At 36.7% G+C, this 20,520-nt stretch overlaps 1 protein-coding gene across 3 annotated transcripts in view; it reads right to left on the reverse strand.

The window, feature by feature from the left end:
- ANTXR2 (ANTXR cell adhesion molecule 2) overlaps window positions 1-20,520 on the reverse strand; it is a 140,507-nt gene that overhangs the window by 48,720 nt on the left and 71,267 nt on the right. For all 3 annotated transcript variants that reach the window (XM_057309870.1, XM_026509890.4, XM_057309869.1), the window contains 4 exons: window positions 12,235-12,279; window positions 11,274-11,366; window positions 5,310-5,477; window positions 4,927-5,007 (listed from right to left, as the gene is read on the reverse strand). In XM_057309870.1, the coding sequence (XP_057165853.1) occupies window positions 4,927-5,007; window positions 5,310-5,477; window positions 11,274-11,366; window positions 12,235-12,279 (387 nt within the window). The remainder of the gene's footprint in view (window positions 1-4,926; window positions 5,008-5,309; window positions 5,478-11,273; window positions 11,367-12,234; window positions 12,280-20,520) is intronic.

Genomic DNA, 20,520 nt, shown 5'->3' on the forward strand with positions numbered 1-20,520 from the left:
ATCTTTAAATAAAAAAAAATATGATTGCTCTTTTTTTAAAATCAAATTTGTGGGATGTTCACGTATCCATACAGATTATGCCACTGCACCAAGCAATCATGATTTTATATAAATGAATAATTAAATATTACTTTTTTGGATAAAATTATCTGATGTATTCCAGTTACTGTAAAGTCTTTTAAAGTTAACCAAATATTTACTATGATTATGTGTCTTATGATTGGTGCAGATTTTGAGGGGGCACAAATATCACAGAGTCACATGGTTGGCCTTGTCAGTAACAATATTTACTGTGCTCATGAGGATAAGAAAAGAGCAACTGAAAAGCTTCATTCATTCAAAAGAAGCCAAAAAGAAAATCAGCATAGTATGTAAGAAATGCATAAACTCCTATAAGAAATTAGCAAACCTGAAAGTGAAAGTCTAGTGGGGAATGTTTTCAAGAAGAAACAAACAGGAAAAATGAAGATGGATGAATGGATGGAAGGAAGGAAGGAAGGAAGGAAGGAAGGAAGGAAGGAAGGAAGGGAAGAAGAAAGGAAGGAAGGAAAGGAGGGAAACATTCTAGAGACCATGCAACCAAAACAGTATAATGGTTTCCTAAAACATAATGTAAACATAAAAAATGCCAGGACTCTTCGATTGTCCTAAGAATGTACAGAATGGTAACTCTACTAACATACTGGAATGGGTTTTTTTTTTCTGTGTAATTCTATAATCTCTGAAAAAATACAGGTTATAGTTGTTATGTATGTATGTGGGATGGGAAGTTTATATTGGAATTAACTATATCAAATAAAGAATACCTGGTTGATGATGTGAAGTGGACAGAAACTCAGATATTCTTAATAATCTTTGTGAAACATGGAAAATGGGAGGTGGGAAATAAAAAGGAGGAAAGGCAAAGATGACCCAGATTGTCTAAAGGAAAAAAGGTGATATGCTGATAACTGTAATAGACTTCACACCAATCCCCAGTCTAAAAAATAATAAATATTGTAAGTTTCACTACGCAAGAAACAGAAACAAAAGAGCAAATCATGCCAAGCTTACCTAATTTCCATGATTAAATAATTCTGCACCATTGGTTTGGTTGGATAAGGAAATATACTATGCATTATACCATAAATTCATCAAATAATTTAACAAAATTCATTAAATATTCTTTTGAATACGTGAGTAAATTGGGGGGTGCCTGGGTGGCTCTGTCGGTTAAGTGTCCCAACTCTTTATTTTGGCTCAGGTCATGATCTCGGGGCTGTGAGATTAAGACCTACATTGGGCTCTGCATTGGGCATGGAGCCTGCTTAAGATTCTCTCCCTCTCCCTCTGCCCCTTTCCTGCGCTAAAAAAAAATTACTAAAAAAAAAAAAAGATGGTAAACTGAGATTGTACTACTGGGTGGGTTCCTAGCTTTACCATATTAATGTCAATTAACTGGATTATCAGCCTGTAGGGAAAGCTTTCATGGAGTGCCACACTGAGGCTTTAACTACGGTTTGAAATAAGTAACAAAAACTTGGAGGTGACGAAATGTTGGAAGCAGTAAAGCTGTACGAGAGTAAGTCTTATGAAAAAAGACAAACTCATACTGTGTCAGATACACATACAATTGATATATATTTGATGGAGCATACATAGGTATATGGTGGGAAAACTGCACACTTAGTTAATCACACACAGTAAGATCTATCTTTTATATACACCTCTGAAATACAAAATCTTTGAAAGCTCTTACGTTTTGTGCTCAGTTTGTCACCAAAATTTATTTGGAAGCAAAACCTGACTTGAACTTGAGACTATTAATAGTCTGTGTCTACTTGCAGTAACCAATATTTCTGTAGCAAAAATGTCTAAATAATGTAATCAGAAGGTGCTGCTTTACATAAATATATAATACATGGGCAATATCAGATTCCTAAAAATTCTGAATTTTGAAACAATTTGCCCTTAAGAGTTAGAATAAAAGTCTTTGGGGCTATAATAGACAAAAGTGTGGCCAAATGACTACAACAAAGGAAATCATGGTCAAAATAATGAAAAGATTACTCTTAAATCATGGAAAAACAAATAATGATTTGTCCTGGTAGGACACGTACAATATTCTAACACTAAAAGTTTTTCTTTTTTCTTTTTTTTTAAGTAGGCTTCAGCATGGAGCCCAATACATGGTTTGAAACTCACAACCCTGAGATCAAGAGTCGGAGGCTTAATAGACTGAGCCATCCAGGCACCCCTCTAGCACTATAATTTTTTAAAAATATTAACCGGGCGTTATACACAAACAATAAATCAGGGAACACTACATCAAAAACTAATGATGTACTGTATGGTGACTAACATAACATAATAAAAAAAATAAAATGAATAAAATAAAATGCCAGTAGATAATAAAAATACTATATCTAGTATCTAGTAAAGTGCTTGGTACTTGTTAAGCACTAAATAAATATTTGTTGAATGAATGAATGAGTGTAATGCATTATTTAAAAAACAAATATATCTATTTCTCCAATCTTAAAGATTCCTTCTTTCCTATTACCAACCTATCATTCTGGTTTCAATCCCTAACCCCCAGATTATCTGGCAATCCACAAATCATTGTATTCTTGGCTGCCTCAGAGACATTGCTCTTGATGCTTCATCCACAGAAAAGCTCATTTCACCTAATTCCACCTGTTGAAATCCTATTCATATTTAAAGATAGAAGGCCTATATTTTTGAAGAAGCATTTCCAAGTTCCTCCAGAGAGACTTAATCTCTCTTCTGTGCACTCAAGAGTACTCAATACCTACTTATACTATGGCTCAGATCACCTTCTGGAATAAATATGACTTTCCTATATGTCTTGTTTCCCAGACAAGTTTTAGGTTTCTTAAGAGCAAAGGCTATAGTTTGTACCCACCCCTCAGTATTACCTGATGTCATTAATTGTGCACATTTATAATCCAAAAATTATTGAATTAAATTGGAATTAGTAGGAACGAGGACTAAATTTTAATCATGAGACTTAAAAGAATATATCCTGTATTGGCAAGAGTGCTAGAGCCATTGTCTGCCCTTGCCAGCTAATGTATCTTCAGTGCTGGCACAATACTCAACACTTTAAAAGATAAAAATTATTGAGCAAATGAACTAATGTCGAATCCGGAGGAGAGAAAACTAAGATGATGCACGAAAACAATTTTAAAACAGATAAAGTGAAAGCCTAGCATATTGAAAAGTGAAGAGAGTTGCCATGTGTTATTCCAGAAGCAGAACTCCGGATCATGCATGAATTTAAACAGAAGAACAAATTTCAGTAAACGTAAGACCCTTCTATTAACCATAGTGTTCTGGTAATGAAAGAGTCTCCTTCATACACCACCTGGTTATCTCTACCCATCGTCCAAGCAAAGGGTAAATGATCTTTTGAGAATTCTCAAACTGGATTTCCTAAATGGCTGAACTCAGATGTTTTTAAAATGAACCTCATTTCATAGAAGTAAAATTTGAAGATTTGGATGTTTTTGTATGTAAAGCACCAAACTAAAATATAGAACACTGAACGTAACTTAGTTTGGCACTATAAAATAAATACTAATTTCATGGACCACTTCATCCTTAACAAAATAGCCTATCAAATCTGAATGAACCTAAAGTCCTCTGAAGTTGAAGTGAATAAAGTTCCCTCACTTCAGGTTTGGTGGTCAGGACGAGGATCATGTTGACACACGATGAAATGATCCTGTTATTATTACTAAGGGTGTCGTGTCTGAACCAAACCTGTCCATTGTGACGTATGAAAATGTTTGCAACAGTTTTTCTTACATCAACACTATAGAAAATAGTGCTAACATATTAAAGAAATCATAACACTAGAGGAATTCTAGCCACATTTCCATAAACAAAAAACATCAAATAGGTTTCCTCAGTAGGGAAAATGTATACACGTGTGTGTGTGTGTGTGTGTATTTTTTTAATGTGAGTGTGTGTGTATCTCACCATTGCAGATTTCTATAATGCTTTATAGTCACCCCTCATCCACAGGCAATACGTTCCAAGACCCCCAGTGGATGCGTGAAACCATAGATAGTACTGAATCCTAAATACACTGTGTTTTTCCCTATACTTACATACCTATGTTTAATTTATAAATTAAGTGCAGTGAGAGTAGCAAAAATGTCTAGTAATAAAATAGAAAATTTAAAGTGATATACTGTAGTAAGTTATGTAAACGTGATCTCACTCTCAAACTATCTTATTGTCCTGTATCTACCCTTTTTCTTGTGATGATGTGAGAGGACAAAATGTCTGTGTGATGAGAGGAAGTGAGATGAATGACGTAGGCATCGTGACGTAGCATTAGGCTACTACTGACCTTCCACCCACGTGTCAGAGGAGGATTATCTGCCATGGTTGACTCTGGGTAACTGAAACTGTGGCTGAGGGAGGACTACCAAAAGACACTTTGATATATTTAAGAAATGTTTACATCAACCACTGAAGGCACAGAAATATATATTTATACCTGAAGAAACAGAGGCTCTGCACATTCCTTGGACCTCACTGCTAGGAAACGGTAGAGAAAGACTCCGACTACTAATCCGCAGTCTGTCCTCCCCACTTGGTAAAAACTCAGAACGTGTGTCGTCCAAATCCAAGGCTGAAGCAATGAGTGTGCATGTTCAGTATGCGTACAACAGACCGTCATTTGTACGTATCCCTTGAGAAGGGACTCGTGTTAAACCATGGCCTGAAGAGGAACTCTAACAATAGGTGACAATTTATCAAGTGCCCCATGTAACAGGAACTTGCACAAGACAATAATTCCTTCCTTCCCCAGCTGTAAGGAGGGCTTTAAATTCTCTTTGATTATTATCTCACTACGTTCATCATACTGATCCAAGCACTCAGCTCTTTCCCTGCCCGTCCCCACATACACACCTCATCTCCTTCCTGAGGCCGCATCAAGGAAACACGGTCGTACTGCCGCCGCAACAGAGCCCAGAGTGCATCAAGACGACCCTACGGGGAAACACGATTTGTAAATTCCTAGGGCGTGTATTCGACTTCTATGCACTAAATAAATAAAGAGTTAAAATGCTAAGGTCTTATTCTCTCCTCTCATTTCTTTCCTAAAATAAACAAATAAATAAATAACAAAAACAAAGGTTCTTGCCGCTGGGAAATAGTTGTTAGAATGGCTAAGGAATGATGCTTCTTGATGCACCTTGGTCCTCCTGCAGACAGCTGGGAGCTACAGGGAGCTAAAGAAGTCATAGCTTCTCCAGTTTCTCAGTTAAGTCGCCGAAAATGTCAACAATTACCTTAATTGGTGTGTACCACTTTGTCTGAGGAGGCTGGTATGTGGGCTTGGGCCGAGGTGGTCTGGGCCTGACGGGTTCCTCCACTTCTTCAGGAATCTTCACCACAGCATTTTTGGCTTTCTCTAGCCTCGCACCTTCCTCAGTAGATCCTTTATCACCCCAACGAACCTTTAAAACAAAGGGAAAACCCTTGGACCAGACATCAGTGTCCTAGAAGAACAAGCTCTTACCTAGCAGGTGGTCCTTTGGTTCACCATCTTGGAGTAAAGAGAGGCGTAGTATACTAACTCTAAATCCACCTATTCTGAGATTTAATTAGGTATGTTCCCCTTCCAGCTAAATACATACCCATATGTACCGATGGCCTTGGGGGGAATAGATGATGATGGGGACAATTACTATGTGCCAACTGAATTTAATCCATACCAAAAAAATGCAATGAGATAGATACTATAAATACTTTAGTTTTTTCCTTCCAGATGAGGAAACTGATGCACAGAAAGGTTATGTGATGTGCCCAAAGCCACACATCTAGCAAGTGACAGGGCAGGGATTGGAACCTGAAATAAGTTAGTAAGTTTCAAATAGGTTTGAATTTTACAAATGTATTTTTACATGTATTTTACAAATGTATTTTACACAAAGGAGTAAATCATTCCTTCCAAACTTTTCATCAAGTTTGCCTAAGTCAAACAGTATGATTTAAACATTTAGCCTTTGGAAGTAAAATAAGTATGTATGATTTTTCTTTACTAATTCGACTCTGTAAAGTAGCTTTCAGTCTTTACTTCCGATGCTCATCTATGTTTATTCAACGTATCACTTTTTCACTGAGGAAGGCAAATCTGAAAAGGCTCTGCTTTGAAAAGAAAAATTCAGGGACACCAGAGAATTCCACAAATTTTAGGGTATTTCCTCCTCTGAAAACTCTGGACATTGAAAAACTATAGGTCAAATTATTTTCTTTATTCTTCAATGAACAGGAATTAAGAGCTGAAGCTGAGCTAAGCTTTATCTCCTCATGGGTATGGGAGTAGGATGTGACCCCTGGAGAAAGACTTTGTCCAGCCAGAAGCATGAAAAAGTCCTACAAAAGCCAAGGACATTAACAAAGACGACAAAGATAAGTGAAGCTCTGCAAAGAAATACGAAGGCCTGTCCAGGACACACTGACTCACCAGAATTAAGTGATTTCCACAAAGGAAAAAAAAATTCAATACTTTGTAAAAAGGATTTTAATGACCTGAGTTAGTGGGTAGGGATAAAGATGATGACTGTTCACAGAAAGAACTACTCACAGCTTTTTGATAAGGCTGACTTAGATGTTTTTACCTTTTTTACTACAATTTTAGAATAGGCTTTCAACCTCAAGTGGACCCTGTTGAGTCATTAAAATGTATCTGTATCTTTCAGTGTGATCAGTGGTACTAGAATGTTCTTTATGAGGTGGTTAAAATTGTTTTAAACACCATTAAACCTTTAGAGCTAGCTAGTTGGCTTTCTTTACAGAGAAATGACCTTCTCTTTCAAATCACAGTGTCTTCATCTAGATAAACTAAAACTTATGAAATCTTTAGATATAGCTAAACTGAGCTAAAAAACTCTAAAACCAGGATATATATCCTGGCAGTTGTGAAGTCTCACTTTTAAGGGAAAAAACAAAAAACAAAAAAAGATCCACAGCTAAGTAAACAAATAAATGTCATAACTCAGAAAAGTAATTCAGAATAAAAATGTAAGTAGATAAATGTTACATCTATTCAAAAATCATGGATTTAATATATACAGCTCCCCAGCCTAGCCTTCACAGTTGATATCGTAGAGGTAAGGGTAATCATATTCTTCCTCCAAGGATCACTGGCACCATTCTCAGATAAAGAACACGAAGGTGGTTGACCTGGAGTTCTTTTTTTTTTTTTTTTTTAAGATTTTTATTTATTTATCAGAGAGAGAAAGAGAGCACAAGCAGGGGGAGGGGCAGAGGGAGATGCAGACTCCTCGCTGAGTGGGGAGCCCGACACAGGGCTGGATCCCAGGACTCTTGAGATCATGACCTGAGCTGAAGTCAAGACCCTTAACCGACTGAGCCACCCAGGGACCCCTGATTTGGAGTTCTGGCTCAGTGTATTTCTAGAGACTCACCTCTTAAAGGCCTATACTCTGAAACAGAGTTGCTGAGGTCTAAAGAAAATTCATTAATTAAATCCTGAGTGTTAGTTCATGAAGTAGCTATTCCACCATCATTATCACCATCATCACAAACAACGCGGCAAATAATTCTCACTCGATCCCACAGTCTAAACTCAGGAAATACTTTATAGATTTTTCCTAAAGCTCTCAGAAGCAATTATAGGCATACCTCAGAGATACTGCGGGTTCGGTTCCAGACCACGACAATAAAGCAAACAGCATAATAAATGAGGCAAATGAATGTTTTGGTTTCCCAGGGCATATAAATGTTATGTTTACACTGTACTGCAGTCTATTAAGTGTGCAATAGCGTTAGGTCTAAAAAAACAATGTACATACCTTAATTAAAAAATACTTTATTGCTATAAATTTCTAAGCGTCATCTGAGCTTTTAGCAAGTAGTAATCACTGATCACAGACCATCATAACAAATACAACAACAGTGAAAAAGTTTGAAATATTGCAATTACCAAGATGTGACTCAAAGACAGGAAGTGAGCAAATGCTGTTGGAAAAATGACGCTGATAGACTTGCTCAATGCAGAGCTGCCGCTAACTTTCAATTTGTAAAAAAACACAGTATCTGTGAAGCGCAATATGCAGAGTGCAATAAAACGAAGTGTGCCTGTAAATAGATATACATTTATATGTATACATTTTAATATTTTAGTTTATCCACATTGAGATAGTCAAAAAGGCTTTTAAAAAAAAACAAGAATAAATTGCTAAAGGGAGCTTTAGCAGAATTAATATACCTGGTTTTTTTACTATGAAAAAAAAACAAAGTGCAAGCTTGACAGCTAAATTCTTCCAACTCTACTTGGCTTTCATAATAAACAATAAAATTCCATAATTTCCAGAGTATATTTGGATGACTAGGAGGTTGTATCATAAAGGAGCAATTTCAGAATTGAGAAAAGAAACAAAAACAGTTTCACGCTGAATTGGCAGAAAAACACATTTGAAGGCATTAGATACTGTGGATCAGTTGTGCTAACAGCTGTTATTAACATCAGCTCAGTTCCAGCTTTCTGCAAATTGCCATTACCATAGCGTTTAAATATTTAATTTAAAGGAGGAGTAAGAAAAAAAAACCTAAGTAAAATCCCTATCCTGGCTTAAAATAACATTAGTTACAAAAATTTGTTCTGTAATTCAGATGTGCAAATAATTTCTATAATTCCATTTATTTTTCCCAGGTAAAGGTATTTTTTTTTTAAGGGAAATACTTTCGGGTTTAAATAGGCATGGTTTAAAAATAGATTATGTTTTCTAATTTCCCTAAATTTAAATAAGACCAGATTTGAGAGAGCTTAATGATCCTTAATTCTCAATTCAATTTTATTGTGTACTTTTATGTATTGTTTCCCCCTTTGTAATGTTCACATTCATTTTCTCCTTTTTTTCTCATCTCCATTCCATCTCATTGATGGAATACTGCATGCGACGTAGCTAAAATTGTCCAAAGCTAAAATGCACCCCAGTTTATTAAAAGTGGATGAGTCCTTTACATAAATTTTCTTAAACTGAAAAGGACTGGCAATGTAATTTCACATATTAAGAATTAGTATCTCCTGAAACTCAAAATGTGAATTACGAATGTGCATGAGCCCTTGGCTTTCCTTCTTTTTTAAGATTTTATTTATTTATTTGAGAGAGAGAGAGACAGAGGATACAGAGACAGCGAGAAGAGAGCATGAGCTGGGAGGGAAGGTGAAGAAGGCTCCTGCTGAGCAGGGAGCCTGACGTGGGGCTTGATCCCAGGACCCTGTGATCACGACCTGAGCCAAAGGCAGACGTTTAGCCCGCTGAGCCACCCAGGCGCCCCTGAGCCCTTGGCTATCTTGACCATAAACCAATATTATTCCTTTTAATTCAGGACCACTTCAGGAGCTCATGCGTATGCTTTTAGTTTTCTTTAGAAAGATCTTAATCTTCAATACACTGAAATACCGGACTAACAAAAATCTAGCCCGACTCCTAGTGTTTTCAACAAAAACATTATTCACTTAAGGCTCACTTACTAGCATATCCTTCTCTCACTGTCATGTGGTATTTTATACGTGTAGACTTCAAAATGGAATTAAATTTATTATTTTGAATATAGAGTAGTGCATGCTCATTGTCAAAAGAGCTAGGAAAAAACAGGGAAATACATAGCACAAATTGAAAATCACTCCCTCCAGAGAAAGCTACTCACATTTTGTAGTGTATCTTGTCAAACTTTTTTCCCCCTTGCATACAGTTTTTACACACACATTTTGGAATGAGGTGAAATAAACTAAAAATAAGTTGGGATAGACCATATTTAGATATCCATATGTAACTCTTTTATTTACAAGTTGATTTTTCATACACATAAGGTTATCTAATCTACTCTTTCCCCACCCCTCCCAGCCTAGAATGACCGAACGAAGGGAAGCAGAAGGAAAATGACCTTTGCTCTGTGTCACACAACAAGAGTGAGCCTAACCACGTTCTCTTGGACTGTTTGATATTCTCAGGTATCCACATGCAGATGCATGGGCACTATCTTCTCCAAAAGACAAATTTAACAGCTTCTAGCACCTGCCTTTTCCATGGCTTCTGAGCAGTGAGGTACGTGCCTCAGAGGGTATTTCAGCAGTAAAGTGGCATGCTTTTAGGGAAAGTGTGCATTCTTTTAAGATCGAAAGTGGTCAAGAAAGTGAGACTATCAGATGACTTGAATCACCACTTTGGTAATTACAACCACATGAAGTAGGTCTGTGCTCCTTCGGAAGAATACCGAAATTTACTCTGAAAGGGGAAACTCTCCTTGAGAATCTGAATTTTATTGAAATGTAGAAAAAAGAGAAAATCGCCAACAGTTGTAAGGTTGTTAATTAGCTCACTGATTTTTGCCGGCAGTAACAGGACAAAGCCCATATGAGAGGAGAAGATATGTGAAATGACTGCAGAACACATAAAAAGTCCTTCTTATCGAGAAGTCAAGTTAAAGGGTAACTAATAAGGAAGACTTGCCAGGATCTGTGTTTAATGATGAAGTCGGCCCATCAATGAGAAAATTCCTCCAACTTTTCCTTGAGGTGGGATGCTGGCCTGTCTATGCTGTGGTTAAGGGCTCAATGCTGGCGATAACTGCTTATTATTAATTAATCCATCACTTCAAAAACTATTTCTGTGGTGGTCAGAAGACCTCGTTCCACTTTAAAGGTATAATATTAAAGTTCAATTTTAATCCACACTTTGAGCCAGTCTAAAAGTTCAATATATTCTATAAATGATATTTAAAATTAATTATGATTGTTCATAAGTGATACCTAAAAGCTGTAAAAGAAATGCCTTATACGTGCCTCCTCTACATCTGGGATAAGGTCATACCCGTACCACCGAATATTTTAACATTTTTATCCCTAAATAGTACATAACTACTGGATCTTTTCAAAGACAAGCATTGTTGCTACTTCAAGGGGCTGGCTTCTACAAAGTTGATGCTGTCTGCAGTAATTTTTTCCAAAATAGTGAGAAAAACCCTAACTTTGTTTTGCCCTTGAGAGTTCAAACGTCTTATCAATGCAATTCTTTGACTAATGAAGTTTCTTCTTGAACAGTTTTGAAATGGCCAGGATGATTCCATAGGAAAAAAAAAAAAAGTGATCCAAAAAAGACCCAGTGTTAAATAAAACTGGATGGTATTATGAAATTCTGAAAAGCACAGTTTCCATGGCTTAATAGTTCTAGAATTACACATTCCAGATTAGCAGCTTCTATTTTTTTTTTAAAGGTACCAACCTCCATTCTTTTAATTCCTCCAACCCCTCGACCACCATAATAGGAAGCGTCCACAGTTGGCCATTTCTTGGTAGGCAAAGGTTCTTCTTCTTCCTATGGAGATTCGAGTTTTTAACAATGGGTTTAATTAATTTCCTAAAATACTGTTTAGTCAAAACTAACACACATTTTAACATTTTTCTGACTAATGCCATTGATATGGAAGAAATGGAGTAACAATTATATATGCGGTGTTTGGATGTCCTTATGCTTACACGCATACATTTCAAGTGGAGTTCTGCAGAATATAAGGACTCCCGTCCTTCCAGTTTTCAGAATCTCCTTTATTTCACCAGATCACCAGAAGTTGCTCCTTAACTAGGAGCAGCAGCATTTGTTTTGTTTTGTTTTTCCAATTCTATTTGTTACTTCAAATTTAAAAAGATAGGACATTAAATTTAGGATGGCCTTTCAAAAAGCATATAAAGCATCAACACACGTTAAGTTAAACTGCAAAATTGGTACTAAAAAGATAGGCAGTTAAGAAGTTTTGAAAATGCACTACTTCCATATTTCATGTTGCCAACACAGTTTTGGAGAACAAACAGAGTTAATATAAAAGTAATAATCATTCTGAAGAAAGGATGAACACCTTTAAACTTCCAGCTTGGATCTTCTAACTTTTTATAAATAAAATAAGTAACATCAGGACTATTGATATACTGAGAGAAAAAGTAAAGTAAGTCTCTATGCACTAGTGAGCCTCATGGCCAGTCCATATTTATCAGTTTTTGATGGTCCTATTCCTCTAGCACATGAAAGAAATCATAAGAAGATGAAAAATAACAATTAATTTTCATAAATTCCAAAGTCAATACACAGGTATCACAGTTTTCCAACAACAACGTAATGGATCAAATTTGGGGATAATATCTAAATACAGAAAAAAAATATCCACATCACTCATTAGGCACTTACTTACCTCTTTCGGTGCAGGAGGTGGTGGTGGAGGCGGATCCTTGATAACCTGCCCCAAAAAACAAACAAAACAACAAAAAACAAAAGTAAAAATTTTGGTGCCACAGCGAGGAGATAGCGAAGATGTGCAAAAATAACTTGCCTAGTAACATACTGTGGAAGTGCCAACGATGTCCCCAGTGAGCCCTGTCTCTCAATGGCTATGCCACTCCCTGTGCATATAGGCTCGCCTGTAACTGGCTTTTGACTAACTAGCATGAGCCAGAGGTGGTACCGTGTGACTTCTGCAGCTGGTCAAAAGAAGCTTTTCCATTTCCCTCAACGTCCTTGGGACACTCACCCTGGAGGAAGCCTGCTGTCAGGCCAGAAGTCTACCCTGAGACCATCGGGCCAGGAGGAGGAAGAAATCCAGGATAACCCTACAGAAGGGCTGGCTGATGAGAGGTGCCTGGCCAGCCTCCAGCTACGTCAGCCATCCCAGCTGAAGTGCCAAACACGGCTCTCTCGGACCTGGAGGCCTGTCAAGCTCTCAGATGACTCCAGCCCAGCTGACCCCTGATTGCGATCACATGAGAGAACCCCAGGGCAAGACTCTCCCAGCTGAGCCAGTCTCCACAGAACTGTGAAGACACTAAATTGTTTGAAGACACTAGGTTGTGGAGTGGTCTGTCAGGCAGTGCTAGGTAACAACCACCTAACAATTCACAAAAACTCCTTCATTGATTCATTTTATCTTTATGCCATAGATATATGAGTACCTTCACTTTCCAGGTGAATAACAAGAACAAAAATTGTCAAATACCTTGCACAAGGTTTTACTAAATGGTTCTTCTAACGTCAAAATGCAAACATTTTCCACTAGATTATGGTATGTCCCTTCAAAGAGAGCAGGAATTTACTACCGAAATCTTCCTTCTAAGATTCATTGACTTTTTCATAAACTCACAAGGCACAAGTTAACTTGCTTTGCAAGAGATGATAGGGAAATTAACTTATTCTCTTTCCCCACCCGTTAATCCAAAAGCAAATCAACATTTTATTTTTTTATTTTTATTTTTTTAAATGTACTCTTTTTTTTTAAGATTTTATTTATTTATTAGACAGAGAGAGAGGCAGCGAGAGAGAGAACACAAGCAGGGGGAGTGGGAGAGGGAGAAGCAGACTCCCTGCTCAGCAGGGAGCCCAATGCGGGGCTCGATCCCTGAACGCTGGGATCATGACCTGAGCCGAAGGCAGACGCTTAAGGACTGAACCACTCACGTGCCACAAATCAACATTTTAACCAAGAAGTCTTTTCTATGAATCATGACTCAATATATTCTTTCATGAAATTGTATATGGCTGATTCTTTATGGGGAGAGGAATGAAGACTGAGATCGAATCTAAATGACCTCTACCAGGCCTGGGGTACCCTAACCTTTCACACCATCATGATATAAAATTATTAATCAGGGGCACCTGGGTGGCTCAGTCGGTTAAATATCCGACTTGATTTCGGCTCAGGTCATGACCTTAGGGTTATGAGCCTTGAGCTCTGCACCAGGCATGGAGCCTGCTTAAAATTCTCTCACCCTCTTCTCCCTCTGCACTTCCCTCAACTAAAAAAGAAGGTAAAAGAAAATTAATGACCAAGAACCAATGGCTTCTGATAATTCAAGTACACATCTGCATCTCAAGACTAAGAAGAAAAATTGTTGGAAAATATGAACTGCTTCACTTTAATGTCAAATGTTTGAATTTTGTTTTAAAATTTTCAGAAGTTTAAAACAGTAATAATTTTGAAAATGAGTATCATCAAAGAATTATTACTAGTTAAGTATATTACTAGAATCATGGATAAGTTTTTACATTGTTATTTCTTATTTTTTTAACATAGTATGTATGTATATATTTATTTATTTATTTTATTAAATGTAAATTCAAGTTAGTTAAGATATAGTGTACTACTGGTTTCAGGAGTAGGCTTTAGTGATTCATTACTTCATATAACACCCAGTGCTCACCCCAACAAGTGCCCTCCTTAATGCCCATCACCTATTTAGCCCATCCCCCCACCTACCACCCCTTCAGCAACCCTCAGTTTATTCTCTATATTTAGGAGTCTCTTATGGTTTGCCTCCCTCTCTGTTTGTATCTTAATTTTCCTGCCCTTCCTCTATGTTCATCTGTTTCTTAAATTCCACATATAAGTGAAATCATATGATATTTGCATCTTTCTTTGATTGAATTATTTCCCTTAGCATAATACACTCTAGTTCCAACCACACTGCATTCCCACCAACAGTGCAAAAGGGTTCCCCTTTCTCCACATCCTCACCAACATCTGTTGTTTCTAGTGTTAATTTTAGCCATTTCGACAGGTGTAAGGTGGTATCTCCTTGTGGTTTTGATTTGCATTTCCCTGATGATGAGTGATGTTAAACATCTTTTTATGTGTCTGTTAGCCATCTGGATGTCTTCTTTGGAAAAGTATCTATTAATATGTTCTGCCCATTTCTTAACTGGATTATTTGGTATTTTGGGTGCTGAGTTTGATAAGTTCTTAATAGGTTTTGGATACCAGCCCTTTATCCGATATGTCATTTGCAAATATCTTCTCCCATTCTGTAGGTTCACTTTTAGTTTTGCTGATTGTTACCTTTGCTGTGCAGAAGCTTTTTATCTTGATGAAATCCCATTACTTCATTTTTGCTTTTGTTTCCCTTGCCTTTGGAGACGTGTCTAGTAAGAAATTGCTCCAACTGAGGTCAAAGAGGTTGCTGCCTGTTTTCTCCTTTAGGATTTTGATCATTTCCTGTCTCACATTTAGGTCTTTCATCCATTTTGAATTTATTTTTGTGTATGATGTTAGACAATGAGCCACTTTCATTCTTCTGCATGTTGCTGTCCAGTTTTCCCAACACCACTTGTTGAAGAGACTGTGTTTTGTCCATTGGATATTCTTTCCTGTTTTGTTGAAGATTAGTTGGCCATACAATTGTGGGTCCATTTCTGGGTTCTTTATTCTGTTCTGTTGATCTACGTGTCTGTTTTTGTGCCATATTGTCTTGATTATTACAGCTTAAAGTCAGGAATTGTAATGCCTCCGCTTTGCTTTTCTTTTTCAAAATTACTTTGGCTATTCAGAGTTTTTCTGGTTCCATACAAATTTTAGAATTATTTGTTCTAGCTCTGTGAAAAAAGCTGGTGTTATTTTTATAGGGATTGCTCTGAATACGTAGATTGCTCTGGGTAGAATAGACATTTTAACAATATTTGTTCTTCCCATCTAAAAGCATGGAATGTTTTTCCATTTCTTTGTGTCTTCTTCAATTTCTTTCATTAAGTGTTCTATAGTTTTCAGCATACAGATCTTTTACCACTTTGGTTAGGTTTATTTCTAGGTATCTTATGATTTTTGGTGCAGTTGCAAAGGTGATCAATACCTTGATTTCTCTGTCTGCTGCTTCATTATTGGTGTATAGAAATGCAACAGATTTCTGTACATTGACTTTATATCCTGTAACTTTGTTGAAATGTATCACGTCTAGTAATTCTTTGATGGAACCTTTCAGGTTTTCTACATAGAGTACCATGTCATCTGCAAATAGTGAAAGTTTGACTTCTTCCTTGCCAATCTGGACACATTTTATTTCTTTTTATTGTATAGTTGCTGAGGCTAGGACTTCCAGTATTATGTTGAACAACAGTGGTGAGAGAAGACCTCCATGTCACACTCTTGACCTTTCCAGTTTTTCCCCATTGAGGATGATATTAGCTATGGGTCTTTTGTATATGGCCTTTAAGATGTTGAGGTATATTCCTTCAATCCCTACTTTCTTGAGGGTTTTTATCAAGAAAGGATGCTGTATTTTGTCAAATGTTTTTTCTGCATCTATTGAGAGGATCATATGGTTTTTATCCTCTCTTTCATTGATGTGGTTTATCACATTGATTGATTTGTGGATGTTGAACCACCCCTGCAGCCGACAAATAATCCCACTTGATTATGGTGAATAATCCTTTTAATATACTGTTGGATTCGATTAGCTGGTATCTTGAGAACTTTTGCATCCATGTTCATCAGGATATTGGTCTGTAATTCTTTTTGACGGGGTCTTTGTCTGGTTCTGGAATCAAGGTAATGCAGGCCTCATAGAATGAGTTTGGAAGTTTTCCTTCCATTTCTATTTTTTGGAACAGCTTCAGAAGAAAAGTTATTAATTCTTCTTTAAATGTTTGGTAGAATTCCCCTGGGAAGTCCTCTGGCCCTGGGCTGTTGTTTGTCGGGAGACTTTTGATTACTGCTTCAATTTCTTTGCTGGTTATGGGTCTGTTCAAATTTTCTGTTTCTTCCTGTTTCAGGTTTGGCAGTTTATATGTTTCTAGTAATTTATCCATTTTTTCCAGATTGCCCAATTTGTTGGCATATGATTGCTCATAATATTCTCTTAAAATTGTTTGTATTTCTGTGCTGTTGGTTGTGATCTCTCCTCTTTCATTCATGATTTTATTTCTTTGGGTCCTTTCTCTTCTTTTTGATAAGTCTGGCTAGGGGTTTATCAATTTCGTCAATTCTTTCAAAGAACCAGCTCCTAGTTTCATTGATCTGTTCTACTGTTTGTTTTTTTTTATTTCTACATCATTTATTTCTGCTCCAATCTTAATTCTTTCCCTTCTGCTGGTATTAGGCTTTATTTGCTGTTCTTTTTCCAGCTCCTTTGGGTATAAGGTTGGATTGTGCATTTAAGACGTTTCTTTTTCTCCTTGAAGGAGGCCTGTATTGCTATATACTTTTCTCTCATGACCATCTTTGCTACATCCCAAGGGTTTTAGACTGTGTGTTTTCACTTTCATTTGCTTCCATGTATTTTTTTATTTCTTCTTTAATTTCCTGGTTGACCCATCCATTCTTTGGTAGGATGTTCTTTAACCTCCATGTATTTTTTTCTTGTGGTTGACTTCAAGTTTCATAGCATTGTTGTCTGAAAATATGCATGCTATGATCTCAATTTTCTGTACTGGTTGAGATCTGATTTGTGACCCAGTATGTGATCTAGTCTGGAGAATATTCCATGTGCACTTGGAAAGAATGTATATTCTGCTGCTTTAGAATATGTCTGTTATGCCCATCTGGTCCACCATGTCATTCAAGCCTTTGTTTCCTTGTAGATCTTCTGCTTAGATGATCGGTCCCTTCCTGTAAGTGGGGTGTTAAAGTCCCCTACTATTATTGTATTATTATCAACAAGTTTCTTTGAGTTTGTTATTAATTTATTTATACATCTGGCTGGTCCCAAGTTGGGGGCATAAATATCTACAATTGTTAGATCTTCTTGTTGGATAGACACCTTTATTATAATAGAGTGCCCTTCTTCATCTCTTATTACAGTCTTTGGTTTAAAATCTAGTTCGTCTGATACAAGTATGGCTATTCCAGCTTTCTTCTGGTGTCCATTAGCAGCCAGAAGGTTCTCCACCCAATCGCATTCAATCTGGAGGTGTCTTTGTGTCTAACATGAGTCTCTTGTCAGCAGCTTATCGATGGGTCTTTTTTTAATCCATTCTGATACCCTGTGTCTTTTCATTGGATGATTGAGTCCATTTACATCAGAGTCATTATTAGTAGGTATGAATTTAGTCCATTGTATTCCCTGTAATGTCACCGTTCTGTAGATTTATCTCTGTTCCTTTCTAGTCTTTGCTGCTTTTGGTCTCTCCTTCCCACTGAAAGGATCCCTTTTAATATTTCTTGCAATGGATATTGCTTTTTAAAGACTGCTTATCTTTTAAAGATATATACTGAAAAATTTTCAGATTAAATGACATGATTCTGATATTTCACCAAAATAATTTGGCGCGGGGGGGGGGGGGTAAGTGGAGGGGATTATAGATGAAATAAGATCAGCCATAAACTGAGAATCACTGAAGCTAACTGAAAGAGACAGACGGGAATCATTATTTTAGACTTTTCCTTTGTACATGTTTGAATTTTCCATAGTGAAAGGTTTTTAAAATGTAATGTTACTGATAATGTTTAGAGAACTCTTAATTTTCTTCATGTATAATATCTTCATTGTTCAAATTTTAGTTTGGACCTAAATCTCAGATAGATCCAATCTGTATTTTCTACATTGTTAACAATGGAATACAGCCATTAAAACTCTACTTAAATCAAATTTTGATCTAAATTAAGTAAATTAAGGGACACAACCACCACCACAACAAAGAGCTAAGGCTGAATCTTCAGAAACTGAACCAGAGCCAAGGCTCATCTTTGTGCTATTATTACTATTAACAGTAATCACCCTTTATTGGTGCTGCTATATGTCACACACTCTATATTTCTCTTATTCTCCTAATAGCCCTGTGAAGTTACTATACTTATTCCCATTTTAAATATAAGGAAAGGGAGACTCTAATTTCAATAACTTGCCCAAGGGTACATAAAGAGAAAACAGAATTAGAACTCAAATCCAGGACCCAGATCCATCTATCTCCAAACTCTAAGTTCGACTTCTTCTGTCAAATGACATCCTTTTAAAATAAGGTTCAGACTGCAAAGGGAAAGGGTGTAAAAGAAAAGGCCGAAGATGTGTTGAGTAGTTGTTAATTGCTAGAATGCATGAATGGATGGATAGATAGATGCATGGGTGGATGGATGAATAAGTAGTAGGTAGGTAGAGATATAGGTAGGTAGGTAGGAAGATAGACAGAGTTTAATTTAAACCTTATAGTAACTATGAAAGATAGAGGTTATCATTCCCACTTTATAGAGACATAACTTGTTAATTAATATGCCCAACATCACTGACCTAGAAATGCTGGAACAGGAAATAAAATTATTTTAATGTGATGTTTCAAAATGTTCCCTCTCGCCACTCTACTACAGGGCCTCAGAAGTAACAAAAGAGGGTGAAAATAATCTGAAGCCATTTGGCTCAAAAGTCAAAATGGAAAAAAATCTGTGTCCAACTGATATCCTTACATTTCAGCAAAACTAGTGCAGGAGAAAAGGAAACCTTACTGTCAGTGTAAATACATTAAAAATAACAGTCATGAGAATCCCATTCTTGTACTAAATAGTGCAAGAACACATCCATTTCAGAAAAGGATGTATTCATATGCACCATATTTTATGAGAATTTGCAGATTTTAAAAGGCATAATATTGCCTAGTTGCCAGGATTTTTTCCACTTAGCATCCTTTAGTTCTGTATTGAAGATTCTGGAAAACACTTTCACCATTTTATGAACCATATGTAGAGTTTGATTCTCCTCCAATTTTTTTTTCATTTGTTATTATCATCATCAGGGAGGATTACATCTCATCTACTTAGCTGCTAGAATGAAGATTTCAGTTTGGAGGAGAGCCGATTTCTTTAAAAAAAAAAAAAGTTAGCTGCTTCAGGCAACAGTCCTTTTGATCTGCTCATTAACACTTTTCAAATGTTCGAGTGATGTGGGCATTCTTTGCGCTAGAAAATGTCAGCACTGGAGCCTGCAGCCAGCTTGATGCAATCATATGTTCCAATATTCAGAAAAGAGTGAAAAGAACTGTCAACAGTGAACTGCCTTGGATTTAAAAAAAAAAAAAAAAAAAAGATACTGTACAACGCCCGTAGATCAAGTAGTGTTTCAGGACTGATTCTTGCCAGTGACAAAAACAAATGCCCAATTTATCAGCAATGTCATCTAAGTGACTAAGAGCCCACAAACAATAGAGAAGTCACTCTCAGTGTTTAGAAAAATTTGTCTGAAATAGATGTGGGCCTTCCTTTCCTTCTCTTTTTGATAAGATCAGAGAGCAAGTGTAGTGCCTTTCCTCTGAAGTGCAGAAACACAAAGTTCTATTACACTAGTATTTGGGAAGTTTTTTTCTGAATCTCACAAAGTTAGATGCTTTCATCATCCAGATCAAAATATGGTCTGAGCTACCTCATCCGCCCTCTCCTCTCCTCCTTGACAGCCTCATCAGTGATCAAAGATTCCTGCTTCGAACAAATAAATAACCGGTGGGAGGTCTGGACAATAAATATAATTTAAAATGCCAAATGGGGACTGGGAAGAAGAGTGTGAGAGTGTATTCTGCCAAGAGTTAAGGAAAGGTGCTGCTATCAAAGCAAATAAACTAAGACCAGGAAGAGTTCGAAATCCTGTTTTGCAAATGATATTCTGTTGGAAAACATCACCATGGAAGCAATAAGTACTAACATCACACTCTATTTCAAGGAGGCAACCAAACATAAATCATTTTAATTAATAGTGCAAGAAAGGCATATTAAAATTTAAATTACTTCTGTTTTATTGTG

The sequence above is a fragment of the Ursus arctos genome, unplaced genomic scaffold (assembly GCF_023065955.2).
Source record: "Ursus arctos isolate Adak ecotype North America unplaced genomic scaffold, UrsArc2.0 scaffold_9, whole genome shotgun sequence".
In the NCBI taxonomy this organism is placed as follows: domain Eukaryota; kingdom Metazoa; phylum Chordata; class Mammalia; order Carnivora; family Ursidae; genus Ursus; species Ursus arctos.